The 20,305-nt window shown below is 36.5% G+C and overlaps 1 protein-coding gene across 1 annotated transcript in view; it reads left to right on the top strand.

Moving 5' to 3' along the window:
- The window catches only part of NECAB3 (N-terminal EF-hand calcium binding protein 3), a 94,128-nt gene that overhangs the window by 31,567 nt on the left and 42,256 nt on the right, over positions 1 to 20,305 (top strand). The window contains exons 2-3 of the mRNA XM_039344709.1: positions 5,028 to 5,052; positions 8,571 to 8,679. Of these exons, the coding sequence (XP_039200643.1) occupies positions 5,028 to 5,052; positions 8,571 to 8,679 (134 nt within the window). The remainder of the gene's footprint in view (positions 1 to 5,027; positions 5,053 to 8,570; positions 8,680 to 20,305) is intronic.

Genomic DNA, 20,305 nt, shown 5'->3' on the forward strand with positions numbered 1-20,305 from the left:
AGCATAAATTAACTCTAAAATTAACACCAGACTAATAATCAATTAAACCATACCCCAATCCAGGAATGGCCAAACAAGCCAAAAGTAAACAGCCCAACAAAGAATCTCTAAGACCATCCCCACCAACACTGATAGGGCAGGACACTGGAACATAAACTGAGAGCAAACCCCACTCCTTACTAGCACTGATAATGTCTGTGGAGATTCTCAGTCATCCAGCTCATAGTTGTTTCAAAGGTGCTTTTTTCTTCAAAAGACAACTAGACTGTTCTGTTTGTTTATTTGTTTTGAGGAAGAAAAAGACATGTCCAAGATACTGATAATATTAACTAGTTTGAGTAATGAAATATCTGCAAGAAAACAACTAAGCTCAGAGAGCATCAAGGACCTGCTATTATTTCCATTTTAAAAATTATCATGAAAATCTAAATATTGCATTCTTATGGAATTCTGGTCTATATGCTCCATGTACCTGTGGATGATGTCCTCTAGTTTATTGTAAGCATATATGAAAGTAGGATCCAGAAGTTAATGATACCTGCATGATATATTCAAATGAATAATAATAATAATAATAATAATAATAATAATAATAATAATAATAGTAATAATAATAATAATAAAAGAGACTTCCAGTTTGCCATTGCGGCCACTGGAAGGTGAGCTCCATCTTCTGTGTTCGGTTTCGCACCACTGGGGAACCCTGGAAAGGGTCCAAAGTCACCCTGTAGGGGTGACCAGCAAGGAGGGGATCCCCGCTTGATCATGAGAGGGCATTAGCTCTTCTGCTTGATCTGGGGCAGCCCTCCAAACTGGCAGACGAAAGACCAGCCATAGAAATATGGCTCATCGCTAGGCTGCAGACAGCCAAAGTCAAACTTACCACCAGGCACTGCAAAGTAGTGCAGATGAGACTGGGTGAGATCTGAACCTCTCTTTAATCCCCAGTATTTTTTTCTCCTGCAAAAGCTACCCAAAGTATCTTCCCCCCTGTGAGGAGAGAGGGAAGGGAACTTTTATCCCACCCTCTAACAATAGCGACAACTGACTATCCAGGGGAGTTAAGAATAACTTTAATCTAACTGGATCTATATGCTTCTAAAATTTGGGGACCAAAAGATTTCTTACCTTTATTGAAGACCTTGGTTTTTACTTACAAAAAAAGAAATAAAATTGGAAAAAGGATAATAAAATGTTTGGATTTAAAAAACCTTAAATGTTGATATTACAACTTGTTATTGTCTAAAGGAAATTTGGCTGGAAGCTCAGACTACAGATAAGACTTTTTTAACCTTGACAATTATCAGCTGTGAGAAGCTCAGCTGTGTTCTATACTCAGTTATAAAGTTATTTTCTTTCTCTGACTTTAAAGCTCTAAATTTAACACACTACTAAAAGAATAATAATAAAAGAACTAGATGTGCTTTTGAAGAAAAACTGTGCAATTTACTGAATATATGGGGTCCAGAGAGGGAGAAAGAATATTCTGTTAAATTATAGATGGATCAAGATGAGAGAATATTGAAAAAATATTTGGGCCATTTGGAGGCCCAAGAGTGAATAAGAACAGTAATTGTTTGGTGAGCATTTGCTTAGAAAAAGGACTATTTGTTCCAAATATATAATTGGAGTATTAATTTATTCATAAGTTCAAACATTAAAGGAAGCAAAACTTGAGAATGTAAGAGCTTTGAATGCGGGGCAAATCAAGTTTGGGTAGTAGAAAGAGTGGATTTGGGCAGCAGTGATATAGAAGGAAGGAAAAAACTGAAAGAAATTAGAGTAAAATATAACCACCACCAAAATAGAAAATAGGAACAGCATAAAAAATAGATTAATTGCTCAACAGAATGAATGGAAAGTGGATGTATGGAAAGAGGTTAGGGAAACTGCTTGTACCAAATTGAAATAATTATGCACAGAAGTGTGCAGAGTTGCACTCATGGAAAGTATGAAATCTGACATTTGTAGAACACAGAAATGAAAAAGGCTCTGGATAATGCATGTAAGAAAGCGACTGCTCTAAAAATGAAAAAGAGAGAAAGGTATTTTGTAATGCTTATACAGAAAAAAAGATAGCCACAAAAAATGTAACCAAAGATAGCAAGGAACAGTTAAAAAAACAAAGGAAATGCAAACTGATTTTTGACTGAAATATTTTTTTCTTTTGTATTTTCTTTTTTTTTAATTCAATAAAGTTCTCTGGGGGGAGGGAAAGAAAGAAAGCAATTTTTTTTAAGTGGATGAAGTAGGTTAAACAAGAGAGCTAAACTATTCTCTCTAAAAGAAAGAAGTGAGAAGTGATATATAGGGATATTTGTAAGGATGATTTGCAGGGATAGAAAAGCATGAAAAAGCATTGTGAATGGGGTTGGTAGGAACAATACTTACCAATGTTTTCTTGCCTTTTTTTATATTGTGTATTTCATGTCCTTGTTTTGCTATTTCTTATTCCATGTCTTCATTGTAAATGCCACTGTTCACGTAGAAAAGGGTATGCATGATGGCTACGTATGTAAATCCTTATATCATGCCTGAACTGTTATCTGCATTCAGCTTTCCTTATCTCCAGAAGACAATCCTGTGTTATACTGAATTAAAGGCATTGCTAGCTTCCATGCAATGAAACACACATTCATGAACACTATGGTGCCAGAGATTATACCCCTAATCCTTTTGCATACTGGTGAGATTAACTCTGTAACAATTGCATTGCCAGACTTGTATATATTTCAGATATGTAGTATCTTTACTCAGAAGACTTTGGTTCTTGGTAACAGAGAACAGGTAATGGCAGAGAAAATTCAATGCTTGACATTGAATCTCTATTATGAAAATTTGGGTGTTAGAAGCTTGCCTCTTTTTTCATCTGGGAAAGAAACTGTAGGTATTTCCACAATGGGATGTCTGAAAAAGTCACCGTGGTGGCCACAACTGTATAATTTGGAAGTGCCATCTTGTTTTTTTTGACACACATCTGCAGATGGCACTTCCAAATTATACAGTTGTGGCCACCATTATGATTTTATTGGAAATAACTAAGTTTTCTGTAGGTATTTTGATCTCTCTGCAAACCTATGCAAACAGAAAATTGTTAATCTTTAAAATGGGGTAAGATGGTTTTTCCTGATTTGTTTGTGGTCAGGGAATTTATGCATTTCTACTGGTAGTTTCAAAGATTTTTTTCCCATTTGGTAGCAAAATATAGCTGTTAGTGTAAGTCATCTTTTATTATGATATATTTGAAACCAAATCTTCTTTGTTTAAAGTTGTTGAGAATTTGAAATCAATAAAACATTTGTGTAAAATCAGGCAGAGTTTGTATAGGTGACTAAATCCATCAGTCTAGCTATATGACAAAATCGCTTCTATCCCAGCCCCTACCCAATCCATGTCAAGGAAAGTGATTGGTAATATATTCTACAAGCTGCTGACATTTATTGGGATAGAAGTGAAAGAAAATCAGGGAAATCTATCTTAATGTGGATAAATAGAGATAGTACCATTTATTGTTATTATATCTTAGCATAATAGGATTGCCAGAAGAGAGTAGCAAATTTTATACCATAACAGGTTTTGCCAGCTCCAGGACTTGTGAATAGCACATTGAATTTGGTCATGAGGAAGATCATTGTGTATCAAACAGTGCACTGTAGGAAATCCTGATCTAATGTAGCACACGGACCACAGGTTCACATAGTGAATATATAACTGTGTTAGCTGACTGTGTTCAGCAGGTCAGCAGTTCAAATCTCACCGGCTCAAGGTTGACTCAGCCTTCCATCCTTCCGAGGTAGGTAAAATGAGGACCCAGATTGTTGGGGGCAATGTAAATATATATATATATATACATTGCTTACTGGTGTACACCGCTTAGAGAGTGCTTGCACTTAAAGCGGTATATAAGTCTCATAAATAAATAAATAAATAACTGTTCTATAGTATAATTTGGAAGTGTTCTATAGTATAATCAGGTAGGCTCACAATGTGAATATTCCTTCTAATGACTTGTTTATTTATTTACTAGGATTTATATGACATTCCAATTGAAACTGATTCTGAGTGCCTTATAGAACATTACAGTACTGAAATAGGATTAAAATACAATAATAATCCAAAACATAACATAACCAAGACAAAAATATTCCTTATTATAAACTCAATAATCTATTTTTAGCAGTGATTTAATAATTCCCATCATCTTGAAAAGCCCTCCAGAACTGCAAGATCTTAGCCACTGTGTGGGACACAAGCAAGAATGGGCTGCCTTGATCTCTGCATATATGCTATTCTGAAGAAGGGATCTGCCCAGGAAAAGATTCATCCTTGGGGTATCTGGTAACAGGTCTCCCAAGGGTTCAGGACCCATGACAAGCTTTTCTTGCTAGATCTAACTAGACAAGAAGGTTCTACCTGGAGAAGATGGTCTTGGAAATACCCAGGTCCTAAGCCATGAAAAATTACAACAGTGGGATTAACAAAATATTAATGTCACAAGGGCAAGCCAAACTGAATCTGGTACTAATCACATTGCTGCAATCTGGGCCAACTGTAAATTACAAATGGTATCAAGGGCTGCCCAGTATAAAATGAATTGCAGTAATCCATGGATTACAAGAGATGACAAAAGCATTTTTTCTATGTTCTTTTACTACCAACTACTCTTAATGACTGTATAGAGTAATAATATGCTATCATTTTAATTTTTTTTTTAAAAAAATCTATTTGTCTTCATTTACATTTACATTTTAATTACTTTGAAATTTTGAGTACAAATGTAAAACTGTTATGTATTAAATGAAATGTAATAAAAGTCCTTAATCTAGAGAGCAGGTTTAAGTAGGGGGCCGCCTTCTTTTAAAAGGACACATAGTCTCCTGGCTTTATATGTTCTGTATACATCAATGGAATTGGTTTACTCTGCAGATGCTTTTGTATCTTGAATATGGGTGGGTTTTGATTCACAGACATGCACATAGTGATATGCATATACAAAGCTTGTTTTGAAAACATGTTTTTCTTTTCAGATTTTTCGAAGAGCTGACAAGAATGGTAAGTGAATGAATACATGACTGTTTTTTAAGCAATGCCAATTGTTTATACAGTCTTTTGAATAGAATATACGTAGTTCAGGTTTGAACTGTGAAGTATTTGTGCTCTCTGAGCTCAGTTATTTGCTTGCAAAAGTTTTATTACCCAACAAGTGCTATGAGTGTTGCCCCCTATTTCCATAAGTAACTTGCACTGCCAGTATTGGTGGGGTTGGGGTGTGTGTGTTGGTGAGGCTAAGTAATGAAATGTCAGCAAGCAAACATTTAAGCTCAGAGAGCCTCAGGGACTCCACTATACAGCCTTTCCTATTTCGAAGGCTAGAGATGGGCAATCAAGACATCTAATAGAATCCTGGGTTTTCTAGAATATCCTTTTAAAAACAGAATTGAAAAAAAAATTCTACTCCAACTCTCCTCTGAGAAACTCAAGCTGACAGATACAATTCTCCCTCATACCCCAATTTCCTCTCGTCACAAGATTAGGCTGAGAGACAGTAACTGGCTGAAAATGATCCAGAAAATGTAATAACAAGTAGTGCTTGATTTACAATCATAGTTGGGAATGCAACTTTCATCGCTAAGCAATGCAGTCATTAAGTGGCTGCATGACCAAGTTTGTGATCTTGTTGCCGTGGTTGTTAAGTGAATCATGTGGTTATTAAGCAAATCAGGCTTCCCCCATTGACTTTGCTTGTTGGAATCCCTCTAGGACAGTGGTTCTCAACCTTTGGGTCGTGACCCCATTTGGGGTCAAACGACCATTTTATGGGGGTTGCCAAACAACGCGATCCGCCATTTTTCCCTCAGGGGGCAGCGCCGTGCATGCGCACCGTGCATGGGGGCGGCCCGCACATGCGCGCCGCACATGGGGGACAGCCCACGCATGTGCGCCGCAGCCTTATGGCCGGGGTTGCCGTATAAAAAGGTTGAGAATGACTGCTCTAGGAAGGTCATAAATGATGATCACATGAGCCTAGGATGCTACAATTGTTGCAAAGACGAAACACCTGAATTTTGATCACGTGACTATATGGATCAGTGTGAGGACCAGTCATAAGTCACTTTTTTCAGTGCTGTCATAACTATGAACAGTCATTAAACAAATGGTCATAGGACCAGTGCTTTTTTTGTTAAAAAAAAAAAAAAGGTGCCGGAACGTCATACAACCCGCCTTGCCTACCCTAAAAGATTCCATCCCAAAAAGGTGCCGGAATTCCGTTCTGGGTGTTCTATGACAAAAAAAGTCCTGCATAGGACTATCTATAGTTTTATGGGGATTTGAATATTCTTTTTTTCAGATCCCAGATTTACATCCTATACTAAACCTCACAGCTTCCCAAATTTTCTGTTAAGGTTGTCATATATGAAAACTAAGTTTCAATGCTGCCTAAATTTGTTAATAATAAACAAACTCCAGCCTATGGGATGATGTAACATACTTATAGCCTTAGCAGCCTATTTTGCAACCCATGGTGGATTTTTAATTCCTAGATTTTTTTTCATGCATTTCTCCTCTGCTTACCATGATTAATGCTCATATCATATCCCTTATTCATAAAAATATGTTGTCTTGTCTGTCAGTCATTCTTTCTACATCAGTCAATCCATTTATCTTCTGTTGGCATTAGGTTTCTTCTCTAGCCTTTAGATTCCCTATATTTCAATCCCTCTCACTCCTGAGAAATTACTCAGAACTTTATGACTTCTGTGTTGTTTTATTCAAAGTTAGTTTTGATGAAATCTATTTCATAATTCATGTTTGCTTCATTTTAAATATACTTTGCAAGGCTTCTTTTCTAGTTTGTTTCACACAACACTTGTCATGATATTCCCAATTTTTAAATGGAAAACTGAGACCAACCTTATTTAACATGTTCAGGAGTGAATTTTAACTAAGCTTCATGATCCTATACTTTGGACCTCTTTGTTTATTAACTGAAAGTTCCATCTTAAGAAGAAAGCAGACCAAACTCAAGAAAATCAGTAACAAGTACAAGGACCTCAAAATGACACCACATCATGACATCATAAGGCAAATAACACCGCTTCGTATATGTGACATGATGTGTGATCATAAGTACATAAGTCACATGATGGTATCATGATGTACATATCAACATTTGCCCCAACCTGCCTCTCTATAGACACCTCTGGATGCACTGTAATCATCTCTGTCATCAAGATGGATTTTTAAAAAGTAGTGTTTACACCGATTTTATACATTTTTTATTTTATTTTTGCACCTGCCCACTTAGCAGTTCGAAAGTAAGAAATGTGAGTAGATAAGTAGGTGCCACTTTGGTGGGAAGGTAACAGCGTTCTGTACACCTTTGTTGTATAGCCACATGACCACAGAAAATGTCTTTGGACAACACTGGCTCCCTTGGCCAAGAAATGGAGATGACCGCTACATTCTAGAGTTGGACATGACAGGACAGGGAAGCCTTCATCTTTTTTTTCCCCCTCACAATTTACTCAAGGTTATTGTGTTGAATGTTAAAACTGAATAGTGATATGGATCTGACGTTGATACACTTGTAAATGTAATTTACCACAGATTATTTACAATATTTATTTTAAAAGTTTTATGTTTGTGTAGCTAATAGTTTTAACTTTACAAATGGTTTTAATGATTTTTTTTCAGGTTTTATATTTTTAAAAAATATAAAGACAATCCCCAAAACCTGAAAAAAATATCATGACTAATGATCCCTTTTCACACCTATGACTGTTGCAGCATCCCCATGGTCATGTAATTAAAATTTGGATGCTGGGCAAATGGCTCATATTTATGACTGTCATAGTGTCCTGGGGTCGTTTGATCTCCTTTTGTGACTTTCTGACAAGCAAAGTCAATGGGGAAACCAGATTCATTTAACAACTGAGTTACTAAATTAACAACTGCAGTGATTCACTTGACAACTGTGACAAGAAAGGTTATAAAAGGCACTCCATCACTGGAGATTTTTAAGAAGAGGCTAGCTGTGGAATTCTGGGAGTTGAAGTCCACATGCCTTAAAATGGTCAAGGTTGAGAAACACTGGGCTAGACAGTCACTTATCTAAGATGGTATAGTTTCTCCTGCTTGAGCAGGGGGCTGGACTAGAAGAGCTCCAAGGTCCCTTCCAGCTCTATTCTGTTCTAAAATGGGGCAAAACTCTTTTAGCAAATGTCTCATTTAGCAACAGAAATTTTGGGCTCAATTGTGCTCGTGGGTTGAGGAGTATCTGTATTAAAAGAAATCAGATACTGGACTGGTCTTTGCCCTCAGCTTACAGCCGGTCATGATGTGATCTACAGTTTGACGTGAGACCCCTCAGTCACACTGAGCGGAAGATGCTTTGCCCCAATCATTGTTGCTAAACAGAGGCTTATCAATTCTTAGCTGACCTGGGTTTCATAATATTCTCCTGATATAGAATATATTGTATTAATCCATATATAGCATACTAGATAGAAAGGTCATCCTGTTCTCTTTTCAGAAAAATATAATTATTCCACGTCTTTATTTAAATGTAGATGACGGGAAGCTGTCATTTGAAGAGTTTAAGAATTGTTGTGCTGATGGCATCCTCAGCTCTGAGGAACTGTGGAAACTGTTCAGTGATATTGACAGGCATCATTCAGGGTAAGTAATGGATGGATAATCTAGAAGCTTTAAAAATGACATGTGTACTTCACCAAATCCCTTCTTGGAAACAGTCATAGCTTTATAGCAGATCACAGATTTTTCATGCAAAAAGTTCTTGGCTTAATCATTTACATTCCAAGAAGGGTTGCAAAGATACCTATTTGAAATTCTAAAAAGCATCTACCATTCACAAAAAAGGAAAGAGGATATAAATTTTGTGGATAGAATTTTTCCCTGGTTTGATTTCAGTTGCTAGAAGGATCCTTAAACAAACAATGGAATGTAGTTAGCAGAAATACAAGCATTTTACGATGAGCTGGATGATTTTGCATTTCATGTTTCACACAATGTTTTCATTGTATTTTAGTTGGTGTAGTCTTATTTCATCCTTTTTTTTCAATTTCAAAATACAGTATATATTCACCAAAATGTGCTGAAGAAACTGCTTTTGTTACACTCAGGTTTATGCTCAATGACCTTCTCTTTCCATCAGATTTATAATGGCACAATTTAATAATTCAGTAAACTTGTAATACATTTTGTCTAAAAAATGTGTATGGCTGCTTTATGTGAAAACAGAAGCACTACTGTTTTTGAGGAAGGTGGACCTGGAATTTAATGCTGCTTTAAGAATAGTCCAGGCTGATCATAAGTAAAATAGCCTGTTAACTTCACAGCAGTATGCCTGAATTTCATGAATCAAAATCAGATTTGCTATTTTTGTCCAAGGGCATATTAAAATAATATGTAAATTATCTATGGGATATGCAAGCAATGTAATTTTACCTATCACAGCTATAGCATAACAAATGAGCTAATCAACTTCAGTATGTCCCATATCACATATGAGGATTTTAAGATAAAATGTATTGCCTAAAACATCTACTGAGTTCACAGCAGAAGTAAGACCTGAATTAAGAACTGTCTAATTCACAATTGCCTAGCCACTTTCCATCAATATATATTTACTTTCATTATAGACAATAATTGAGAAATTTAAAAACATTTTTCTGGCAGATCAAAAGACAGAAAGCAAATTAACCCATCCTAAGAGTTGGGTTTTTTAAAATTGTATTTGGATCCTTCTCAGTGGTGATTGTTTTCTTACAGTATGTCTTGTTTCACCATTTATGTATAATATCTAGTTTTTTATTCTTTTCTGGACAATTTTTCTGTTTTTTTATTTCAGTTTTATTTTGGCAATGTATTCTGATTTTTATCTCTTAAGTTTGATGTTGCCAAGTACACCCAGAAGATCTTTTTGACATATCTCAGAATAAGACTTCAGTCTGAAATCTAGGAAAGCTATTGTCAGTCAGTATAAAATCAACAATACTCAGCCACATAGATCAAAGGCCTGCATTAACAACATCTTATGTTTGCAAGGCCAAATAGAAAATAATATGAGTTTCTGTTGGTTGATTATATGTAACAATTAGCAATGCAGGTGTTCACCTAGGTAGCCTGTATGCAAATCCTCCTTAAATGACTGAGTATGTTTAATGGACAGGAGGGGGGAAAGGAACAGAGTCTCATCTTCCACCCCAAACTCTATAGAAAGACCATAATTTAGCTTTAACTTGCTATCAGAATTCCCAACAAGTATGGGAATGGAAATTCTGGAAGTTACAATTCTAACTTGGATCCCCTGGAGCAGAGTTCCTGGCAGTGTGTGTGTGTGTGTGTGTGTGTGTGTGTGTGTGTGTGTGTGTGTGTGTGGGGCGAGGGGATCGCTCTGCGTGAGTGGCTGGCAAGTGCATGCATGCACAGTTCCATTTGCATGAGCGGCGTGCATGCCTACCCACCACTCACACAAATGGAGCACACATGCACAAGCTCGCCCTCTGTTCATGCATGTGGGGATGCTCAGGTGCACATACTCACCCACCATTTCCGCAGCCCGGTTGCAAATAGCTCACAGCCCACTAGCGGGTTTCAATCCAGAGGTTGGGGAACCTCTGCCCTGGAGGAAAGCAAATTGACTGCAGCTTGTATATTACAATATACAATATAAATGTTTTACATGCAAAGGGCCCTTTGCATGATTTATACTTTTTTAGTATAAAACTCCTTGTGGAGTTTCCTTGTTTGTACAAGTAAAGGCTCTTTGCATAAACTACAATTCACATGTGAAAATTAGGTTTCTTTTTTTATTTGTACCCTTCCTTTATTATTTTTACAAATCATTCAAGGTAGCAAACATATCCAAAATATCTTCGTCTTCCTATTTTTCCCACAATAACAACCTTGTGAGGTGGGTTGAGCTGGCCCAAAATCATCTAGTTAGTTCTTTTGGCTAAGGTAGGATTTGAACTCACGGTCTTTCACTTTCTAGCTGGTGTCTTAATCACTACACCAAACTGATTCTGTGGTTGCAGTTGTGATGGTTTTCTCAATTCACTTCTCCTTTTTGAAGATGTGCTATGTGCAGTTACTTTTAAGGAACTATAGTGCACATATCCTAAGGATCCAGAGCCTACTGCAACTGTCATATTCTGTATCCAAAGAGTGGAAGATATAGCTATACAGTTATTGCATTTGGCAATCTCTGGGCAAATTAAAGTAAGACGTTAGTTTAGATAACATTCAAAGGCCAACTGAATCTTATAACTATTGTAACTGATATACTGCATTTTGACTGATCTCTGCTCGATATCAGCTTTTGGCACCTGATACTAAAAAAGCTGCTGATACATTAGATGCCAGAAGCCAATCATGTATACATATTGAATAAATGAGGGCCGAAGCTACCACAAATAAAAAGAGATGAGTTATATGACTGAATTGTAAATGATCACAACTTGTTGTCTGTCATAAAAAAAGCATATCATTAGAAGACATACACATTATTTAGACCAGTCTTATAATCCAATGCAATTGAATGCTGGAAGCTTTGATACAACATTCTTGATAAGTGATTATGCATTTTCTGCTTAAAAATTTCTAGTACACTCTAACCTCCACAAATGTCCGGTACACTATATCTTCCTCTGTCCATTTTATAACTTAAACAAGGAATCCATTTCATTGTCTGTTATTTCATATAGTTCATGTGAAACTTCTCTCATATTAGCCTTGATAAATGCACCAATTTTCATGCTGATATAAATAAGATATTTACTAAGAAAACAGCACTGCTTTAGCAAGTCATTCTAGTACTGTGAATGCATCTGCATTTAGAACGAAGCCAGCCTTTATTTTAACCAATGTTTAGGAGAGTTAAAAAATACTTTAGCATTTCACATAGGCTTCCATCAGAAGCCACAGGCTCTGGTTTCTGAGTCACAATCAAGTGAGCAGGCAATATTCATGTCAGTGCAACACATTCACATGCCTGCAAAGTGGTAAATAAGAAGTGCTCCGATAAATCACTTCTTGCAGTAATTTGTACCTCTGCAAAAGGTACACAACTGTATGCCTCATATTGGAAGAGAGCAAACCTGTACTGCATAAAGCAGGTGATCATCATCAATAAAGGAAGAAAAGGGAAGAAGGATGCCCAAGGCAGCAAAACAGTAGCCACTTTTGGAGGGAGAAAAAATTATTTACATAATTAATAAAGAAACAGTCAAGCTCTCAAGAAGGGCATTGCCTTGTCTTGTATCCTCCTCTCTTTTCCTTTTTTCCCCTCTGCTGTTTGTTTGGTTTGGTTCATTTATGATTGTATGTATTACCAACCACCATCATTTCAAAACAAAAGCAGTTGCTGTACCAAATTTACATCTCATACTAGTGTAACAGTTCATAGCCCATTAGTTTAATTATATGGCAATTTCCTCATTTTTTAGTATTGAAACAAAGTGAAAAACCATGCCTTCTCACTCTTTTTTGCATGGGTGAGATAGATGCTTGCTCTACGCCTACTCCTTCTCATGACCTGTAATAAAATTGTTGGGAATGATGGGGATTTAATCCAACAAGGCTGGAGAGCACAGGTTGATTAGGGCAACGTTTCTCAGCCTTGGCCACTTTAAGACATGTGGACTTCAGCTCCTAGAATTCTCCAGCTGTCCATGCACTTTGGGGGATTCTGCGAGTTGCCAAGGTTGAGAAAAACTGGTTTAAGATAACCTTAAATATTTTATTCCATTTTATTCCATTATTTTTACAAAAACTCTCAAGCTGCAACTGCACATTTTTGTTTTCTCTGATCCGATTGGTTGTAGATTTTTTAAAAGCTTTCAAAGCCTTCTGTCTGCCAAAAAAAAAAAAGATTTGTATAATTAGCAAAATCAAAGATGTCTCAAATTCAAAGATCTGAAAAATGACAGCCTGACTAGAATAAAAAAGACTGTTTTGAATATCTAAAGAATTTTCCCCCTTCCCCTCTCACATTTACTTATTCATTGGATTTTTAAGGCTGTACAACTTAAAAGATATTTTTTTTATCACTTATCAAAATATCATTGGGTGACACCTCAATAATTAAATCCTGCAGACTTAATACAAAGCTGGCCTAGGATTTGCTGATGTCTCTACATATATCTCCATATAAGTTTCAGGGAAATTCTCAGATTCAGTGTGAATTCAGCCATCTCTCTCCTTGATATGAACCTTACTGGGTTCTATAAAGTAACAACAAGCAGTTTTGTCTCTTAGGTATCTGTTTTTATGGAAAGCCTGTCCACAGAACTGACTTGTGTAACTTTAGTGTCTATACATTGCAAACACTATTTGGAATCAGCCGGCTAGTAGTTACGGCCTTGGGAACAAAAATTGCTAGTACTTCTGAAGAGAGCAGTTGTTTTACTGAACAATCATATAACTAATGCCTACAAAGATAAATGCTTGCAATTTAAGCCTGGAAGGGAAATTCTGCTTTTGGCAACTTTTCTGAGTTGCCTTTATTCAATTCACACCAGAAAATTTATTTATCCTTTCACAGTGAATCATACTACAACTCAGCTGGCAAATAAGAATTAGTAAACACTGCCCATCTCAAGTCAATGTCAAGTAAGGAAAACCATATAATGGATCAGGCTAATATAGTCTTGCAACTGCATGGCCAGCCAGATGCTCATCTGTAGAAAACCAAGACATTAGAATTCTCCTTTGTATATTCATAATCCCAGTAACATGTCTCTCATTCCAGAGGTCATCTTAAGCCATTAGGACTAGTAGCACTGAAAGACCAATCCATTCTTGTCTATACTGGCTGGCAGCAGGTTTCCTTTGTTTAGGAACTTAATTTCAACTTGTAACTTTAAGGCTGAAATGTTGTCCCTACGTTTCAGTGACTTTTCTCTTTATTAAGTGGTAGGGCTAATAAATCTGGACTGCAAAAATCCAGATGATCACAAGAATTAGAGCAGTTCAATTTATGTCAGCTTATCAAGGAGTCAATTCTAGAAAACATTACAGCACTCTTCTTCAACTAAATATATGTTCATAGCTAATTGTAGAGTAGTTCTAATGTAGTGGAATTTCAATGATTGGTTGATTCATGTATCAACTGGAGACATGGTTTGTCACTTAAAGGAATGCCTCTCTTAAGATGGTATTGCAGTATACTTAAACAAGTGACCTTAAAAACAACTTATAGTGATGTTTGAGGCATTATTTTGCTTCTCTAGTTGTTTTTAAAGAAAATGAAGTGTTAGGAGGAGGTTATATCATATATGGTTTTATATACCATTCATGTTTTGGGGAGCAACATTTAGATACTAAAATATGTAAAATGTGGAAAATGAATAATCAAAAGCTATTACAAAGCTTACAGGCACTTTTTTGGTCTTGCAGAATGTTGGTAACATATGAAAGCTCTTTAACAATTGCCATTTGAAAAATGTAGTTCTGTTATTTCAGAAATGAACAATGTATGTCATGTCTGGATTCAGCCTGAATTAAGAATTAAAGCACTCTTGTGCTGTGGAAGTCCTATCATCCCCAGCCAGCAATACAAGGAAGGTTGCTATCAAGGGATTTCAAATATCTACTCTGATAACAGATAGACCCTGGCATGTCAACTTAGCAAATAATCACTCTCTACTTCAATCATTCAATAATTAGCAGGGAAGTCATTAAAAGGAACAGCTACTTACCTGTGTCTCAGACGTAAATTACATTGTTTTTAGATAGCTCTACAGCACCACCTTTTTTATCTTTTCAACATTTTCATCTCTCATGATTCCTGTAGTTTTTTTAAAAAAAAACCCTAGAGTTTAATGAGATTCCTATCGAGAAAAAGTATTTAAAGAATCCAAGTAATGTGAAAGAAATTACAAGTGGTATGATTTGAATTAGCTTATGAAATTAATATTGAAATAATTGAGAGGGTGGCATAGAATAAGATCAGGAGATGTGAAATTATGTAGTCTTGATATCTTATAGGAATAGCAGATTCTACAGTATCATCTGAGTATAGAAAGAATAGATAGCATTATCCATGCATAAGGTAGAGATATCAACAGGTTTGCAAGAACCTGAACGCTTTAAGATGTACTAAAAAAAGAGAAGAGATTCATAAAAAGCCCTGTTTTAATGCTACATGATTACCAGTAATGCCAATATACTGATGGGAATTGTAATAAAAAACTAGATAGGAAAAGAAAGGAAATGGAGTGCCTTGGATGATGAAATACGAACAGGAGCTCTGCATACCATAATGTTGTTGATGACCTAATTTACAGCTCCTAAAAGGTAATATTTTCAGGCTAGGGAGAAACAGCTTATAATCTTTGGTTAAATGTATTCCCTTTTTGCGGCCACAAAAGCTACACCAATTGGACCACAAAATTTTATCCACATGATTTCCAAAATTTGGTAACATAGTTTCCTGCCACTTGGAATTGGAAAAGCTATAAATTATATAATGAATTCCCAAAAAAGTTTACCTTAATACAATCCAGGGCTTTTAAAAAAAATATCTGAACCTTAGCTTGTGTCATCTGCCATCCACTGCACCGTCCTCCCACAGCACGTACAGCATTATGCAAAGACATCATTTCTGTTTAGTAGAGAGACAATTTATAGGGTTACACTCACAAATAATTCTGTAGCTATTACATCTTTCTCTTACTAGTGGCTTTTGAATGTATATGTGATAAGAAGAAAGATTTTTTTAAAAAATACAAGATTATAGGTTAAAAATAATACATCAATGCCCCCCCCCTTTAAAAAATCATATGGAAGCACCCTAGGATATCCTGACCTCAGAAAAGTAAAAAAAAAGGGGGGGGGGAATGGAGAAAAGGAATGACAGAAGAACTAGAGAGAAACTAAAAGATAAGACAAAAATTACCTGCCTGTCACAATATAGATCTAAATTTAGCTAGCATAACAGCACCTAGGAGCAATGTACTTTTGCAGGTGAATAGAAAAAAGAAATAGACATCTCTAAAAATTCAGCATATATTTAATAGCTCATAGGGATGTCATTTTTTCAAAGCAGTATATATTCCATGAATACCTGACAGCTGGATTTTTCTGTCAATGGTGTCAACTCCAATATAATGTGCTTTATCTTCTGAAACATCACACTCCAGAGAGCAGTAGCATAGCTTCCCCTTAATGATTCCTTAATCTTGGCCTGAAGCAATTTTTACAAAAGTGATTAAGTTGACCTCAATGTCTAGCAACAAGTAGTGGTCATCTGAAAAACAAGTAAAGGTATATGCCAACTCCAGGATAGGGTTTATGTAGCCAGTCCCAGAGTTAAAGAGCATTCAGTTATATTAGTATAATAAGATCAGTCCCAATGAATGATTGGAGCTGAGAGACTGCTGATGTCCCTAGAAAAACAATCTACTGACTGAGTGACTTTTATTAATGTTGCCTATGGAGAGCTGAATGAAGCAGAATGAAAAGTGTCTTTTATGGGTGGTCTCTTTCCTGATTAGGGAGCCATGTCTAGAATTGGGAGCTACTGTCACACCTTGGATATGAATATTGGATATTGTGTGTATGAATAACAATTTAGAATAATAGAGTTGGAAGGGACCTTGCAGGTCATCTAGTCCAATTCCTGCCCAAGCAGGAGACCCTACACCATTTCTGACAGATGGCAGTCCAGTCTCTTCTTGAAAGGCTCCAATGATGAAGCTCCCACAACTTCTGAAGGTAAGCTGTTTCATTGGTTGATTGTTCTCACTGTCAGAAAATTTCTCCTTATTTCTAGGTTGAATCTCTCCTTGATTAGTTTCCATTTGTTACTCCTTGTCTGGCCTTCAGGTGCTTTGGAAAATAGATTGACCCCCTCCTTTCTGTGACAGCCCCTCAAATATTGGAATACTGCTATCATGTTTCCCTTATCTTTCTCTTCAGTAGACTAGCCAAGCCCAGTTTCTGTAACCATTCTTCATATGTTTTAGCCTCTAATCCCCTAATCACCTTTGTTGCTCTTCTCTACACTCTTTCTAGAGTCTCATCATCTTTTTATAATGTGGATACCGAAACTGGATGTGGTATTCTAGGTGTGGTCTTATTAAGGTTTTATAGAATGGTATTAGTACCTCATGTAATCTTGATTGAATCCCTCTGTTAATGCAACTTAGGATTGCATTGGCTTTCTTGGATGTCGCTACCCACTGTTGGCTCATATTTAATTGATTGTTCACTAAGACTCGAAAATCTTCTCACAGTTACTGCTATTAAGCATGGTTTCACCCAATCTATGTGTACTTTTGTTTTTTCTTGCCTAAGTGTAAGACTTTACTTTTCTCTACATTGAATTTCACTTTGTTAGATGGGACCGAGTGTTCAAGTCTATCAAGATCTATCTGGATCTTGAGCCTGTCATCTAGGGTGTGGGCTATTCCTGCCAGCTTAGTGTCATCTGCAAATTTGATAAGTTCCCTTTCTATTCCCTCATCTAAGTCATTTATGAAGATATTGTACTGGGCCTAAGATGGAACCTTGTGATACCCCACTGCTTACTTCCCTCCATGTAGACATAGTACCATTAAGGACTACTCATTGAGTATGGCTTGTCAGTCAGTTACAAGTCCATCTGATGGTGATGATGTCTATCCCACTTTTTTCTAGTTTTTAAGAAGTAGGTTGTGGTCTACTTTGTCGAAGGCTATGTTGAATTTTAAGTATATTATGTTCACAGCATTTCGCTGGTCTACAAATTTAATCACTTTGTCAAAGATGAATATATAAGTATATGTATACAATTCCTGAGAAGCATCCCCATGGTCATGTAATCAAAATTCAGACGCTTGGCAACTGACTCATATTTATGACAGTTGCAGTGTCCCAGGCAGTGGTGGGATTCAAATACCTGAACAACCAGTTCTCTGCATGGATGCTGCTTCTGGAAGTCCATTCTGGGCCTGGGCCTCTGAGGCTCAGAACGAACTTCCAGAAGTGGTGTCCACGCAGTTCAAGTGAGCCATTCTGGGCCTGGGAGGTCTCCCCCAGGCCGTTAGGGCTCAGAAGGGACTTCTGAAAGTGGTGCCCACATACTTCCAGTGGTCCATTCTGGGCCTTTGCAAAAAAGGGCTAGGGCTTCAACCAGTTCACCAAACTCAACAAAAAAAATAGCTACTGGTTCTACTGAACCAGTGCGAACCAGCTGAATCCCACCACTGGTCCCAGGGTAATGTGATCACCTTTTGTGATCTTTTGACAAGCAATGGGGAAGCCAGGTTCACTTAACAACCATGTTACTAATTTAACAAGTACAGTGATTCATTTAACCACTATGGTTAAGAACATAAAATGGGGCAAAACTCACTTAACAAATGTCTTGCTTAGCAACGTAAATTTTGGGCTCAATTTTGATTGTAATTTGAGAACTACCTATATCAAGAGTGGATTATGGGGAGAAATGTTCTATATAACAAAGTGAGAGTTAGCAACAATGAAAACAAAAAGTACTGGTGGTTAGTTCAGGTATGCCGGGCAGAGCTGGTAGGATTCTAATTAAAAAGATACAAGAGATGGAAATAATTAGGGTTTGGAAATGTGTTCCAGCTTTATATTGGGCAAGGATGTACAGACCAAATTTTTGATAGCAGCTATTTATGATGATGTAAAGCATGCTTACAAATAAGTGAAAAGCATAGCAAATGATTCAACACCAAATGTAGTACAAGCTGTGGATATAAAATGTCTACTTCACTATTTAAAGTATTTGTGGATAAATTTATAAAAATGTTTGTAATGACATTATTGGGGTCATGTATATATATATATATATATAGGTCTTTGGTTGTTCGGGTTTTCTCCCGTGTAAAATTGGAAGTGTCTTGGCGACGTTTCGACAAAGTCCCATTCGTCATCTTCAGGCTGGTGCTTTCAGCACCCTGACGATGATGGCAGCAATACAGCCATCGAAAGCTAGGTTATCTATTTATTAAACATTTAATTGTTTTATCTCCTGGTGCTCGTTTTTATCTTTTGAATATATATATATATATATTCAAAAGATAAAAACGAGCACCAGGAGATGCAACAAGGAATATGGAATGAACATTAATTTATCAATGAGATAGCCAGTTGTTTTGCTAATGAAAAATAGAATAAGTAAGTTAGACATAAATGGCAAAAAACAAGAAAAGATCTGGCCCAGAAAGCACGCTATGCTATTATCTGTGAATGACATACATTTGATGGGTCCCAAGAGGTGGCCCTTCTCTTATGAGACATTCTGTGACCCTCTGTAGGAAATGACCAGGCTGAGTCTGAGGGAGGGGCCAAACGCATCAACAGTCATGAATCCCTTTGCACCCACAAGAGATTAAGTCCAGCTCACCTTGAATTCCTTCTACCCTTATCTCTTGCTAATTCCCTTGGCTGATAGGAGTTCAAATTCTTGTAGAGAACTCAAGCTTACAATAAATCTTTATACCCATTTGAACTGTCTTGATCTCCTGATTTTCTTGGCTCTTGACACCCTCTCCCCCCGAAAGTTAGCTCCATCCCTGTTAACATTCAGGAAGTCTCTCAAGACCTGGTTATGTCACCAGGCCAGGGAACTGATGATATTTTAAGATGGCTCCCTTATAGTTACTCTGTCAATTTGTAATTTTATACAGTATTCTAATTTTTTAAATAATATTTCAATTTTTAATAATTATTACCCATATTTTATTGTTTTTATAATGATTGTTATACTGTTGTTTTATTTGATTGTTGTACACCAGCCAAAGTCACATCTGGTAAGATGGGTGACTATATAAATTTGACAAATACATAAATAAATAAGAGCAGAATCTCCAAATAGACTACATTCTAATTTTAATATTATTTAATATTATTATTACTTCATAGTTTTGGTGCAGTGAGATCTTCATTAGTATGAAGTGTGTAATATGAATGAAAAATAAGAAAAATAGCATGCTGGTTTCATTTTCTCTAGGAGATTGGCTTTCAAGAAATACCAACTGCTGATTTGTTTTGTGACATAGCAAGAACTTTGGCTAAACAATGGGACGCAAAGAGTAAATTGTGACACTGAGATTATTATGGAAAGGCTGAGTCTCATACTTTCCAGTGTGTTTTCAATCCTTTGGGGGAAAGGCTGACATCTGGGAAGATAAATATTTTAGACTGCCTATTCATAATATTTCCTTCCATTCACGCCCCCGCAGAGACACACACCTTCCATCTTTGCTTTAATCCCACAGTGATGATTGCTGACTGAATAAGTAAATAGATTTTATCATAGAAAAATATG

The sequence above is a fragment of the Crotalus tigris genome, unplaced genomic scaffold (assembly GCF_016545835.1).
Source record: "Crotalus tigris isolate CLP2741 ecotype Arizona unplaced genomic scaffold, ASM1654583v1 scf7180000017935.1779662, whole genome shotgun sequence".
Taxonomy (NCBI): Eukaryota; Metazoa; Chordata; class Lepidosauria; order Squamata; family Viperidae; genus Crotalus; species Crotalus tigris.